Below are 15,110 nucleotides of genomic sequence, written 5' to 3' on the forward strand. Positions count from 1 at the left end.
CAACTTTAGCCAACTGTCGTTTCTTTTTTAACTATCAACATTTTACAAAACTGTTTATCATGAGCATACAATTGGTATAGAAACTGGAATAATTAGAGGGAGGTGTAACCAGCATTGTTTATACCGACATGCTTGTTTCGAGTCAAATCTGAGCACACCAGCAGGGCTGACTGCTCAGTAATAATAATAATCAAGTCTGAGTTGCATGTAATCAGTAAAATGATGAGCTGTGGTGACTATTAAACACCATGTTCTATGGAATTTACAGGGGTGAGGGTATATAGTAACTGGATTACATCCAAATTTTTGATTTAGGTATTTTTTTTAAACTGTTGATTTAGGTACTAGAACAGGTTCAAAGAAGATCTACAAAATTTATATTAAATGATTATCACTCTTCCTAGTTAAACTCCAAATACTGCCACTGATGTACACCTTAGAGCTTTTAGATATTATATTTTGCTTGAAATCTTTGAAGTCACCATCTACACATTTTAATATTTACAACTATATCACATTTGCTACAGGTCCTATTTGGTCATCAACATTCAACAAGTTAGAACACAAACTTGCCTTAAACAATGTTACCCGCCATTCATACCTTTACAGGCTAACTCGGTTCTGGAACTCCCTACCCCCAGTTGATTGCACCCTTTCCGTTTCAACAAACAAGCAAATAATTTTCTTTTTTCCACTTTTTTCTGTAAGTAAAGCTTTTGTTTTCTGTTTTGTAAGTAGTTAAGTAATTAATTGTTATTAATCTTATGGCTGGTAGCACAGTTTGCTACCAGACGATCAGCATACACCCTTTTCTTTTTGTATCTCCTTCCTTGTGTCACTTTGCCCTTGTATATGCTGTAAAGTCTAATAATAATAATAATGACACAAAATTATTTTTGCATTAACTTTTTACTGTCCAGGGAAAAAAAAAGGCAAGTTATACAGCTTTAAAATATGCAGTAAAACCACACCTCTACCTCAGTCTAACTCTGATTAAATCTAGGTCATGCTCTCCCAGGTACAGGTGTATTGTGTGATTGAATCTGGTAATAATTTCATTTTAAAATTTTAAAGCTCACCTTTCAAACATGTATGCATTAGGAATTGATATAATGACTTCAGTTGGCACTGTATGAGGAGAATTAAGGAAAAGAAGTAAAGAGAAGGAGCTACAAAAGCTTGAAGCACACAAGTCTTAACCACTCTGAGATACAAATTTACAAATTTAAGCTATTTTTACTGTGTTGGTACAATAGCTTTATGTTAAGTAGCTAGTTGACTATACTCTAGTTATTTAGAGTGTTTAACATGAAGGTTTAATATTCAATGCAAAATTTTTAATTGCATGAATACTCTCTAGCAATGCTGTACCACTAGGGACCTGTGAGAAGGCTTGAAGACTGTAAATACAGGTAGTCAGAAACATGTCACTAAAACGTGAAGAATGCAGAAAAATTCCTAGACTCAGTGGTGACTTACAATTGATCCCCAGCAATGTGTAGGCATGACAAAGGGACCACATTCAACCTTAAGCATCAACTTCAATGTGTAGGCAGTAACAGAGGAACTGCACATTCAACCTGTATGCTCATCCAAACCCCTTGGGACCAGGGGTGGTCCTAAGTCTGAAAGTTTTAAAATTTCAGTATTATCAACTACCTAGCTATAGTCTCTACTCTCATAGAGCAGTCATTTCTGTAGTTCGGTTGACTGAGAATCCGGATAAGAGGGGTCCGGAGTTCCACACAAGGTAGCATCTCACGTGACTAGGGATCACGGCGACAGGAGTTATCCTTTGAATGCGAAGGATGAAGTAGTCGCCAATTAACCAGCTGATTTGTTGGTTTAGCTTGTAAAGGTTAGAGGAGTATTGTGAATCCATGATCTGTAGCTATATCTTTTGAATAAAAGCACAGTTATGTCGCAGTTAATACCGCAACTTTATACGTTTGTATTAAAAGGCAAATAATGCAGCAAGAATGACCAGTGTGGTGTATCTCACGTGACTAGGGATAACGGCGACGGACGAAAACCTTTGAATGGAAAGGAAATTAGGTAGCTGCTATTCCCACAAGTCTTATTATCTTTATGAAGGAAGGTATGGTCTGTTGCAGATTTTACAGCTGGTTTATTATGCTTTTGTTAGAAAGAGATCATGGCGACCTATGGATCCTTTACATGGAAAGCCACAAGCATCGAAGTTTTGCATGTAGTCTAGATCCGAATCCAGGGCGCTCACAAAATGCGCAGCTCTTACGGTAGTTCACAAATTGCGCAACAATTTATAAATTGTTGCACATTTTATGACACAAATTGCGCAACAATTTATATAACAATAATTGTGACCGGATCTTGGAAAACCTACCTTTTTGGCGCAAGCAAACTTTTAGGGAAAACTCAAATGAAAATTTCAACAACGTTTTTAAAATTAATTTTTTTTTTGCGCATTTGGATAAAGCAACCATTAAGCCTTCTTGCTGTGAAGTTTCACACCCATAGCATCTTTTTCCTAGGAGATATGGATGATTATATCAGACCATGTAGTAATTTCACATGCGTGGGATAACAATTAACTTACAAATTGGGTGATTTGTTCAGCAGCTGGAATGGCTAAAACTTAGTCTTAGACAATGATACATGCCATTTAATTGCAGAAAAGTACCAAGAATACTTCATTAAACTATCAGAAATGTCTTTTAAAGTATTTTAGATGGTAAGAATGGAATTATTGGTAAACAAAGTGATTTGTCACTATTTGTCACCTTTAATCACTCACAGAACTCAATGAATACATTACCATAAAAGTTAGTTTGTAATGTACAGGACAGAAAATTGGCCATATCTCAGCAGTGCTTAAAGATATTAAGCTGAAATTTTAAAACAAGATAGTTGAGCACCCAGTACTTCATTTAAGCTATAAAACAGAAAATTGACCAATGTGCCAAAAAGGTAGGTTTTCCAAGATCAGGTCACAATTTATAAATTGTTGCACATTTTATATTATCAAGAGTTAATAATATAGAGAGGCCTCTCTTATTATTAACTCTTGATATTATGAATTCACAAAATGCGCAGCGCAATTTATAAACTGCGCTAATTCACAGATTGCGCCTAACAGCTCTATTGCTCAGTAATTACGTAAAACAGCGCCAAATGCTTGTCGCACTTGTATGGTTTCGCCACTTGTATGGCTTGCAGTACTGCCCCTTTAAGATGAATACTACACAGTGGAAGGAAAATCTCCTTGCTCAACTAAAGGCGAGAAATGAGCGAGAATATCACCCGTATCGTGATCTGATTATCGCCTGTAAGTTTGTGTGTTGTGTCTTGGATGCTTATGATCACGTGCTCGTGATGCTAATGATTTTATCGACAGACCAAAAGATCTTATCACAAGTAGACAGCTTGAGGAGACAAAACACCAGTCTGGAGTACCGCAATAATCAACTACAGGAGGTATTATGGTGTAACATGGGCTGCTTATATAATACATTATTACAAATAACCCGAGGGGTCCGCCACTTTCTCGAAGGGCGTACGAGATTTCGAAATCACAGTGATTTCTCTGAAATCAATGATTTCATTAATGATTTCATGATTTCAATTGTGATTTCAATTTTGATTTCGTGATTTCCGTGATTTCACCATGGTTGACTCTCATAGAGCTAGAACAGGTCCAGAAGCTTCGTCATCAGAAACTGGATGGTAAAAGTTATATCTTTACTAGAGTTTAGTTGGGGAGCAAAGATGCTGGGGCCAAAGCCGGCTGGCTGAGATGATTCCAGGCCGGCACCAGTAGCGGTGATGGTTCGTGATTGTGGCCGTACGGTCAGGTAGTGCTGATGATTAACAGGCAAGCTAACAGTGTAAAGAGGCTGTCTAAAAATGAATAGAAGCCGTCCCAGAACTTCGTGCATAAGACTGGAATAACTTGAATATTGAGAATTTAAGTAATTGTAATCTAGATTTTTTTTAAGGATTATTTATCTAGTTAATCACTTACATGACCTTTTTTTGTACATTAGCGTTATACCCTTGATGGGTTTTGCTAATCAATAAATAAATAAATAAAGTTATATTCTAACAAGGGTAAAAAAAAAATAGGCGTGGATCAAGGAATGCCGCACTGGCCTGGTTATAGCTAGCAATTTTACGAGGCAATCCACAACTTATCTGGCCTATCAATTATCGTTATCCTCTTAGCCACACAATGTTCAACTGGACACCACTATCCTTACCACTTCATCCAGGTACCTAACTACATGAACCGGCATTCCTTCTTTCCAAGAGCTGTCATTGACTGGAATAATTTGCCAACTCCAGTGATTGAGTCAGAAAGCATTATCATATAGCTACTACACAGTTGTGCTGTAATGTAAAAACAGTATAGACAATGTTAGACAATGTTAGGCATTGTCTATACCAGTAGATATATATAATAAAGCAGTACTGTTGTTATCTTGTGTATTACTTTCCTTGGAACATTAATCACCCCTTGGCACATTGGCATGCTCAGAAATATAATAATAAAAGTAGCTGATGGTGATACATGTGATTAATTTAGTATATTGGAATTGGTTACTATTACATGGTTGCGTGTCATCCGTCGGTCCACATGATTCCAGTTACATTTTTATCACTGAGTCATGATGAATTTTAAAACAGTATCTTTGGTAGGAGATAGACTTGGACTCAATCAGTTATGATTAGGTAATTGTTCTCTGTAAAATTTGTGTGCTATACACTGTTACTGTAGCTCCAATGCATCCTGCATTATCAGTTCTTCAGATAATATAATGCAAACCAGTATGATGCATTGCCAGCAATGAACATATACCTGCAAAATTTAGCAGAACTTATAAACCTTATCTGTGATGTATTTAATCTGCATGAAGCTGACTTATATGCAGAAAGATAGTCACTTGTATGTATTACCTACCAGTTTGATAATACACAATAGATTAAATCATACCTGAAAGTTGATATAAACAATATTTCTACTAACATCAGTAATGTGCACATCTCTTCCTTCACAATGGTAGCTATTGAAAACTGGAATGGCTCTCTGTTAACAACCCTGATCTCATTTCATATTGACTAACAACCACAGTGGCAGGAAACATTTAAGTACACAGTCGACTGATCTTTATATATCCATGGTCTTCATTGTGTATGCTGGGATTGTTTTATATGAAATGTTTGCTTTCGAGTTGTGCAAAGATGTTTAGTGGGTCAGCTGAACAAGCAGAATCATGTGACCCTATTTTGGAAAACCATACATCTGGGCACATTAGCCAATTTTGTTTTTTATAGTTACCATGAAGCACTGTACCTTGTGTGAAAATTTTGTGACAATACATTGAAGCATTCCAAAGATATGGCCAATTTACTGTCTAATACATTACAAACTAACTTTTCATTATCAGTTTATATAACTGAATAGTGATCAGATGTGACAAATTCATGACAAATCACTTTGTTGACAAAGATCACCATTCTTACAATATAAAAATTATGAAAAGAAATCTTGAGAGTTTAATCATGTGTTCTTTGTGCTTTTTCTCAATTAAATCACTTGTAATAGTGTAAAGACAGGAAAATGTTTGGTTTTGGGAATGAACAAATCACCCAATTTGTAAGTTAATTGTTGTCCCACGCACTGTGAAACTACTACATGGTCTGATATAATTCAGTATATCTCCTAGATAAAAGAAGCTATGGGTGTGAAATTTCACAGCAAGAAGGCTTAATAGTTGCTTTATCAGAATATGCAAAATAAATTAATTTTAAAAAATCACTGAAATTTTCAATTGAGAATTCCCACAAATTTTTCATGTGCCCAGATGTAGCTATGGTTTTCCAAAATAGGGTCACATATTATGTGAGCTAATCTTTGAAAAGTTACACCTAGTAGCTAGTTATTAACCAGTATTGACATACATGTTTTATAGACAGGCTGCATAATTATTTGTCCTGAACTAATGCTGGGGACTACTTTCTTTGTAAAAGTGTGCTTATAGTTTACAGCCCTTCTACATGGTTTACCAGTTTCATCATTAATCCATGCAGTCACTGTCACTTGTAGCTGTGAGTAGAGCCTAAAGTGCTAGTTAACACTGAATAGATTCCGAGATAGATTCTCAGATCACTCGTGTGGCTCCAGTGATGGAAGCTTTTGACTATTAGTGGACTCAGCTTGGGCTGTAAAATTCAAGAGATTGGTAACCGAACCAGTGCCAGATCAAGTGATTCGGGCCTTAAATCACTTCTTTTATGTTCCAATTAATAATATTGCGTCATTCAATGCGTCCGTAAGTTACAGAAATATACGGAGTTTTACGATTTTCGTTCTCAAAAAGTGTGATTTCTGATTTCTTTTGAGTGTGTGATTTCATGATTTCAAATGTGATTTCTGACGAAGCTTACGAGATTTCAAGAGTGTCAGACCCCTTGAAATAACCCTTAAACCTGCAAAGAAATGTGTGTTTACACAATAAGATGTATGGCGACACTAGCTTAATTCTTATAGCCTACAACTACACATTGATTAAAAGTCTGTTAACTGGACTACTTGGAAAAGGTTAAATAAACAATGTAACTGCAGCAACATATTTAAAAAAAATTACTTGTGATGAACAACAGTGAGATGCGTCTGTAATTTAAAATTCTAGCCATGTGTTTAATTTTTGGTTTACTCACATGAGCTGTATACGGCTGTATATGGCCTGATGGGAAAAATTTAATGGTGAATGGAATGGAACATGTTGCAAAGTGATAGGAGCAACCACCAGTGAGTTATGGATCATTTTATAAAGGTATGTAGTGAAATTGGCTTGCGTGTTTCCTTACCAGAAAGTTAAATTGCGTAGCCTAGGACAGACACTTTGAAAGTTACAGTACTTTGTGCAAGACAAGTATGTTTATTAAGTTTAAATCTACTTTTCTGGATTATGCAGGTTTAAGGGTTAATAATAACACATGCGCTCCACTGTGTTCTTTCTGCACTCAAAAGTTTACAGTGTATCAAGTTTCTTTTTTTCCTACATAGGAGGTTGACCAGTCCTCTGCTCAAAGGTAAGACCACTCCATGTGAATTCTCTGTTTCCCTGGCTGCCAAGTATGGGAAACAGAATCACAACATATATACAAGTCATTACAATTCATGATTGCTACTAAATGTTTACTGTGCTGTTTTTCTTTTAGTGCTGAAAGTGGAGCAACAGCTTCCAGTGGAGATCTGGCTAAGGACAACAAGAAGATAAAGGATTTGGAGCACAAACTTGCTGACAAAGAGCGCAAAGTTATGGAGATCACAACAGAATTGACGGATAGTGTGAAGAAGAACCGAGATGTGAGTACCCAGTAGTAACTTCTGTGACTCTAGTAGTGGGAGAGTGCAGTGTGTGTGTGTGTGTGTGTGTGTGTGTGTGTGTGTGTGTGTGTGTGTGTGTGTGTGTGTGTGTGTGTGTGTGTGTGTGTGTGTGTGTGTGTGTGTGTGTGTGTGTGTGTGTGGGTGGGTGGGTGGGTGGGTGGGTGCGTGCGTGCGTGCGTGTGGGTGCGTGGGTGTGTGTGCGTGGGTGTGTGTGCGTGTGTGTGTGCGTGTGTGTGTGTATGTGTGTGTGTGTACGTGTGTGTGTGTACGTGTGTGTGTATGTGTGTGTTACAAATTTGTGTAAGCACCATATTTGGGTGTATACTCACGTACATGCAGGCAGCGTGGTAGTATACAGGTAGCGTGTAATGGCTTCTTTGTGTTGATTGCCTTTTTTATATTGGAAACCGTTCGTAATCTCATAGTGAGTGGATTGATTGCAGAGGTATTCCTTATACTATTCTTTATTTGTAACACTGTATGCATGTGCGTGTGTGCTTTGTGTAGTATGTGATTGTGGTGCAACGTTTTACATTTTTACTTTCATGTTTTTGTTAATGGCATACCGTACAGCTTTAGTATATTTATGTACACACGTATGTCTTTATTAGGCAATGGAAAAGATTAATGAACTCACTAAAGAAGCACATGCTTCAGAAGATAAATGCAAAGCAGCTAACTCACAGTGAGTGTCAGTGATTCGCAATGCACTCACATAATAACTCTAGTTGCAGCCCTTTTTGCTTGTGTGCATGCATGACATTCATTTCATTATTTAGCCCACATGATGTCATCCTTGCATACACTTTTTTCAGATTGTGTATCAATGTAAACTAGGGACATGCCCACAGCCAGCTGTGGGCACTCACCTGGTTTCCTGAAATTGGTTTGGCAAAAACCGTGTGCCTGTGTGTCTGTCCAACACTCACGTGAGCAAACAGGTTTTGAGCTACAGAAAATAAACCTTTGTTCAATCAAGTGTTCATAATACAAGTAAGGGGGACCCGTACTTGTATTATGAACTCTTGGTTCAGTAAATAAAGGCTGTTTATGTACTGTATTAAAGCTTAACTTTCTGTTTTCATCGTGTTTACTTGAAGGGTGTGTGGCCAGTCACTAAAACCATGTGAAACAGTTTAGTAGGGACTATTCGACGTGCTGTAATGGGCGTATAATGACTGAAAACAACATAACAGGCCTTGTAAGTAAGGGTGGGCATATTGATCCCATGGTACAGTGTTATTAAATTCCCACTAAATGTGTACTGTATAGCTAGTTATAGAACTTTGCGTGGGTGAGATCAAAGGAAAAAGTGTACTTTAAAGTTCATAAAGTACACTCTCAGCTGGCCAACTGCTTCATCGACCACAAAGAGTGCTTTATTGCACCGCAAAGAGTCTCTTTGCGGTGCAATAAAGCACAGTTGCCCACGTGCCTTAGTGTAGGCTAATAGCCTACGGGGCTCGCGCCAGTACGACTGATCACCCAAGCCAGTGAAGGCTGATAGCCTCGCCGCGCTGAGTGATCAATCACCCCAGCCAATACGAGTTTCACCACTGGATTGCTTTTATAGACATACCTAAATGCTTCGATGATGGGTGGGAGAAGGTAACGTTGCTGTTACGTTTGTTAATGTAAATGGACAAGTCCTGGAGATATCACGGAAATACTTTACTATGTGACTCACAATAGAATCGATTGTGGGTTGCGAGCAAAACCTGCCAAAAGATGCGATGAACGTCTACTATGCCAAACTATGGTGAAATACGCGTGAGTTGCTTTGTTAAACTAGTTTGTGTGCGTTCAGGCTGCTAATAGTTCGTGCAACGCTTGTTAAATACGAGTCCTAGTGTATGGTGAAGCTACACGACTAGAAAGTTCCATAAATCATTTAAAGCATAGCCTTGCTCGTGCTATATGAAAAATAAAGTACTCAGTGCTTGGCCTCGATGCTAATAAAGCACTCGGCTTTGCCTCGTGCTTTATTAGCATCTCGGACGCGCGCCTCGTACTTTATTTTTTATATAGCACTCGCAGCTATGCTTTAACATATACTTATTTTCAAACCAGAAATTTTTGTAGAAACAGTAAAATCTAAATTTTGTAGTTTTTTAATTTCGAAGAATACATATTTCGAAGTACAGGTGGATTTCAAGCAAATACGTAGATATTTGTGCACAAATTACAGAATACGTAGAGTCTACGTTGCTCGTCTAACTGATAGAATAGAAGATGGAATGATCTCTACTTTTGCACACTGGAAAGAAGATTGAATTATAATTGGAGTACACTCCGCCGTAGTTACAGTAGTTATGCACCTATCAATGTATTGCCCCACTACCCCCCCCTCGGGCATATATGGGGCTATAGTGGGAATGTGATACAGCCGAATGTCAAATGCCCCATAGTAGGGCAAACTGATCGTGTCAAATCCCCACCGTTGGCCCCAGTTGCAACGCGGGATTTACTCGGGATTTGACAAAGCGAAGGAAGTTACAACAAAAAATATTTGGGTGCTTACTGAACAATCGTCAAATGCCCCATAGTGGGGCAGCAGTTTCGTGTCAATTCCCCCTGTAAAGCCCCACTTACGCCCGAGGGGGGGGAGGTGGTGGGGCAATACATCGATAGGTGCATTAGCAGCCACTGGCTAGGCAATCGGCTGGATCAGAGTGCAGCAACAGACGGAATGGATTCCCATCAATGGCCATTCTGGATAGTTTACTGGCTATTGATGCAGTAATGATACTGTTCAACTGTTATTAATAATACTGAGCTTAAACTTGTAAAGAATACACAAGCAAAGACGCATTGCTTGATCATGTGAAAGCACATTATTTTTACTTGTGGTAATTTATATTTGAAAAATAACAAGGAATTTATTTTTGAAGAGAAGGGCCTCTCTGAAACATCCAAAAATAAAAATCCTTCGAAAAAAACCAGATATACAGTTCCATTGCTTCAATAACATCATTGTAGACTATTCAGTACTTACTCTTCAAGTGGGAAAACAAATTGAAACAAACTTTTTGGACAGGGGTGACAAATTAGCATCTTTCTAGTGGTCTCATGATATGCTCTTTGCTTCACAGTTATGTCACAATACTGTTTGAATATTTTGAAACTGGTAATTTCTGGTATACTTGCTATGTCGGTATGTGGTATTAATATAATATTATGTTAAATATTTGTTAATTATATATTTGGTTTTAAAAATATATTGCACAACAACTAAATATGGGTATATTTCCCACCCCTACTTGTGAGCTACCAGAAATGGCATATCTTTTTGACTTGAAAGGGGAGGGGACATATTCACTTTGTATGTGAATGAAAATTTACAGTGGTTTGCTCGAGTTGCGCTTTAGCGATGCATAGCAACGTAATTGATGAATTAGAATATATTCAATTTTTAATGTTCCGCTTGTGTTATTATCAAACGATGCAAGAAGCAAAGCTACAATAATTAATAGCATGCTGTGTGTTAATTTATAAAGAGTTGATTAATCCAACAGATAATATTTTACTGCATGGGCTCCTGGTTTTTAGAGTTAGCACAGCATCTAATATGTCAATATTGAATTGTGATATCCCTTAAGGGTGATTGAAGTACAAAGCAATATGGATCTGTTGAAGGCACAAAACAGATCTTTACAGGATTCAGTGAAAGAAGTTGAACAGAAGTACCAGGTGAATATGTGTGTATATATGTATGTATGAATGAGGTTGTTGATGTTTGACATGACACTCTCTGCTGTAGTTACTGAAGAATGAGCACGATACACTTCAGATAACTTGTACCAGTATTGAACAGAAATTGAGACAAAGTCAAAAGGAGGGAGATCAAATGGTCAGTATATAATATCAATCTCTTTTCTTGTTATTTGTGCACTATGTATATGTTAAAGCATAACCGCGAGTGCTATATGAAAAATAAAGTACGAGGAGCGCGGCCGAGTACTTTATTTTTCATATAGCACGAGCAAGGCTATGCTTTAAATGATTTATGGAACTTTCTACTCGTGTAGCTTCACCATACAATAGAACTCGTAATTAACACGCATTGCACGAGCTATTAGCAGCCTGAACACACACAAACCAGTTTAACAAAGTAACTCACACGTAGTTCACCATAGTTTGGCATGGTAGATGTTCATTGCGTCTTTTGGCAGGTTTTGCTCGCAACCCACAATTGATTCTATTGTGAGTTACATGGTGAAGCATTTCTGTGATATCTCCAGGACTTGTCCGTTTACATTAACAAACGTAACAGCAACGTTACCTTCTCCCACCCATCATCGAAGCATTTAGGTATGTCTATAAAAGCAATCCAGTGGTAGATCTCGTATTGGTCGGGTGATTGATCACTCAGCGCGGCGAGGCTATCAGCCTTCACCGGTGTGGGTGATTAGTCGTACTGGCGCGAGCCCCGTAGGCTATTAGCCTACACTAAGGCATGTGGGAAACTGTGCTTTATTGCCCACAAAGAGTGCTTTATTGCACCGCAAAGAGTGCTTTATTGAACGAATAAAGCACTCTTTGCGGTGCAATAAAGCACTCTTTGTGGTCGATGAAGCAGTTGGCCGGCTGAGAGTGTACTTTATGAAATTTAAAGTACACTTTTCCTTTGATCACGCCCACGCAAAGTTCTATAAATAGAAAATAACTCACCTGCTACCAAGTTTCAAGTAAAATAACTTCCTAATCTGCTTTACTATAGAGGGAAACTTTGGCTGGGATGAGCTTTGGTGAATAACCAGCAAACTACATATGGCAAAATAGACTTTTGGTGAATTCAAGCTCAGTCTTTAGCTATAAAGATGCTAATCTCAGGCACTACTGTAACAAGTAGCGGGGAAACTTTGACGAATTTGTAACAAATCGTCAAATTCACCAAAGTTTCTCTGTGTAGTAATTTAGTTTATGAATCATTGAAAATTTATGTAAAACCTAATTTGCAAATCTGATTAAACATTCTAAAGTTTGTAATGGTATCCTAGCTGCCTGAATTTGTAAGTACGTGAACCAGTGTGATTTAAAATTTAATACGTAGTGTAATATTTAGTACAGAAATGATAATTTGTAATATATTACAGGAGAAAACTATTATGGAGATGAAAACTAAACAGGTAGATGAAATCAACTTGAAGCATGAAGCTGTCATAAAGTAAGCTAGCCAGTTAACACGTGTGCACTGTACTAGTACAGTTTAGAAATATTGATTTAAAAATGAAGTTGAGGTTGACATGAAATTGACATTGAAATATTAACGTAGAGATTTTCCCACATTGCTACAATGCCAAGTACATGATAGTTTATCTGAGACCTACGTATGTGTATCAAACAGTACAGTAGTACTGTTTAGTAGGGTGCTCCCTTTTAGTGGTGGTTACCATTAAAAATTTCTCGTCTGAAACCATAATAGAAATATGTACAAAAATTACCTTTATGGAATAGCAACATCATATTATATACAGCCTTACAGGCAGCTGAATACTGATTTTAAGAAAAATTGCTACCAGAAGTTGTTTTGGTCTGCCAACCATCCTGACCAGTTGCAAGGCTAGAGGCCAAACAAGGCTGCCATTTTATAGTATACCACAGCAGACTCATGGGTGGGATGTGACCTTTACAGTTCCAGCAAACATCTGCCTTCTGTGCTTCCCTATTTTTTTTATCTTCCATTAAATGTTTGTCATCTTCTTCATGCCAGTTAAGTAACCACGTACATACCAAGGCATTAATTTGTCATATCAACACTTTCCTTGAAGGGTACATAGATGCCATGAAACTATCTGTGGTGCTTTGTATCCCCGGGTAGCAGCTGAGCTGAACTTATAAAAATAATTACAATTGTCCTTTAAGCAACACAAACACGTGCATCGATGCCACATCCCTCAATGATAACAAGGTATTGTACCATGCCCCCTACTGCATGCATACCTGAGTATATAGTGAAATCAAGATACTCTAATACAGCAGTCATGGCCACATGTATTTTTTAGCTATGTTCAGGGTTAATAAACTCGTGCAATTTTTTTTTTTTAATTTTAATTTTATTTTAGAGTTTCAGTGATAAAATGTGAGATGATGGTAGCTATGAGGGATTATTTGCTATTTACAAGGAAAAGAATTACTTTTGTAGATTTTCAATTAATTGCTTCAACCGTTGCGTGGGTTTTTCTTGGCATACATTGCTCCTTAACAGTAGTTCTGCAAACTACATGTAAATATGGTGTTGTGCCCAGGTGACTGTACCAGTACAGTACACATTACCAGTACACTTTCGAAATAAGCTGTCTATGTATCACCTCCCAATACATACGTACTAGTATAGAGAGGAGAAAACTAGATCAATGTACTGTAGTTTGGGAAATATTAGTGCCGTTTAAGGTGTACTGTAGTTCTAAAACTATTAGCAAAACAATTAACCCAATAAGATTTGTTATCTTGATGTCAGCAACCATTCATGTTGGTAAAATGAAGCCAATGCTGATATGTTGATTTTTAATGTCTTAGTTAGTAGCTAAATTTGTGTATTAACAAATCTGTATGTATCTCTTGGAACAAACTAATGCTCATTTTAATATGTATGTATGTACACTATAGGGAAAGAGCGAAGCAGTTGGAGAAAGAGATACACGAAGCATCTCAAGCCAAAGTGACCCAAGTGTATGTTATGAACTGTTTATGTTGCAGTGTTAAGCATGCAGGAAAAATGACTGACTTGTGTGTATACACATAAGACTTTGCAAGAGAAATCAGGAAATGTTCCTTTTCTTTCAAACCATTTTCCCTCAGTTGTATGTACATACACTGTGTGTGTTAGCTTACATTGTGTTTTTTGTGGAGTTGACTACAATAGGTGTGTGGTAATTTGAGTACTATCTAAGAACGACATATGTACTCACTGGAGAGATATGTACGTATTCCTATATGCACATACGTGTGTTGAACATTGTTTCCACTGTGTTACCCAGTAAGGATTCGCACACTTACATACGCAGTTAGTTGACATACACCTGATCTGGTACGTCTTGGATCATGTACAATGTGTTGACTTGCTGAATGAAAACCTGCCATGTGCATGCATGTGTTCTATTTTGCTGATAAAAGGCACTTGATAAAAATCCAGCACTAATTTAATGAACATTTTATTTGCTTCAGTATGAGTTGAAAGAAGCTAAGTACTTGTACGTGCATATACCGTATTTCTATAAATATAAGCTGCAAGAAATTTTCACAAAATTTTCAGCGGTGTCTTCAAGCGACAATTTTTTACAATGAATTATGTAGTTTTATTAATTCGTTAAGATTATACTGTCCTTTTTGTATATAGGAGAAGCAGAATAACAAGCAACGAAACTTAAGTGTGGCATCTCCATTCCATGGAGGCTGCACCCGCCTGAGAGTTGTCCGCCGGTCACAAACTCAAGCCGAGTGGACTGGAGTGGAATTGCTGTAGCTAGAAGCTCATTCCATGCAATTCACATATTCGTATATATATTTCATTTAATGTGTCCTGTAGTAGCTGTCTATCATATGGCATGGCATCATTGCCAGCGCTATCACTGGTGGCGAAATCCCCAGGCGAGGACCCAGCGGCAGCTCTCCCCTGGGATGCAGGAGGCCATTCTTGTATTATTAAAATACTGTAGCAAAGATGTTAACACCAACGGCCAAGCTTTGATCCAGGTGGCCAGAAAGCAGTTAACCGAATTTATTCAACTTTTCTAAT

The 15,110-nt window shown here is 37.6% G+C and overlaps 1 protein-coding gene across 4 annotated transcripts in view; it reads left to right on the forward strand.

Moving 5' to 3' along the window:
• The first annotated feature begins 3,123 nt into the window (after window positions 1–3,123).
• The window catches only part of LOC136267101 (autophagy-related protein 16-like), a 68,092-nt gene continuing 56,105 nt past the window's right edge, over window positions 3,124–15,110 (forward strand). For 2 of the 4 annotated variants that reach the window (XR_010706524.1, XM_066062164.1), the window contains exons 1-9: window positions 3,125–3,307; window positions 3,377–3,456; window positions 7,049–7,074; window positions 7,204–7,351; window positions 7,984–8,057; window positions 10,972–11,062; window positions 11,133–11,222; window positions 12,469–12,539; window positions 13,982–14,044. Coding sequence is in view for 2 of the 4 variants with exons in the window: in XM_066062164.1 (XP_065918236.1) it covers window positions 3,154–3,307; window positions 3,377–3,456; window positions 7,049–7,074; window positions 7,204–7,351; window positions 7,984–8,057; window positions 10,972–11,062; window positions 11,133–11,222; window positions 12,469–12,539; window positions 13,982–14,044 (797 nt within the window). In the remaining 2 variants the exon portion in view is untranslated. Of the gene's footprint in view, window positions 3,308–3,376; window positions 3,457–7,048; window positions 7,075–7,203; window positions 7,352–7,983; window positions 8,058–10,971; window positions 11,063–11,132; window positions 11,223–12,468; window positions 12,540–13,981; window positions 14,045–15,110 lie in introns of all 4 variants that reach the window. The other 2 variants (XM_066062165.1, XR_010706526.1) reach the window with 2 other exon arrangements.

The sequence above is a fragment of the Dysidea avara genome, chromosome 9 (genome assembly GCF_963678975.1).
Source record: "Dysidea avara chromosome 9, odDysAvar1.4, whole genome shotgun sequence".
NCBI classification, from domain to species: domain Eukaryota; kingdom Metazoa; phylum Porifera; class Demospongiae; order Dictyoceratida; family Dysideidae; genus Dysidea; species Dysidea avara.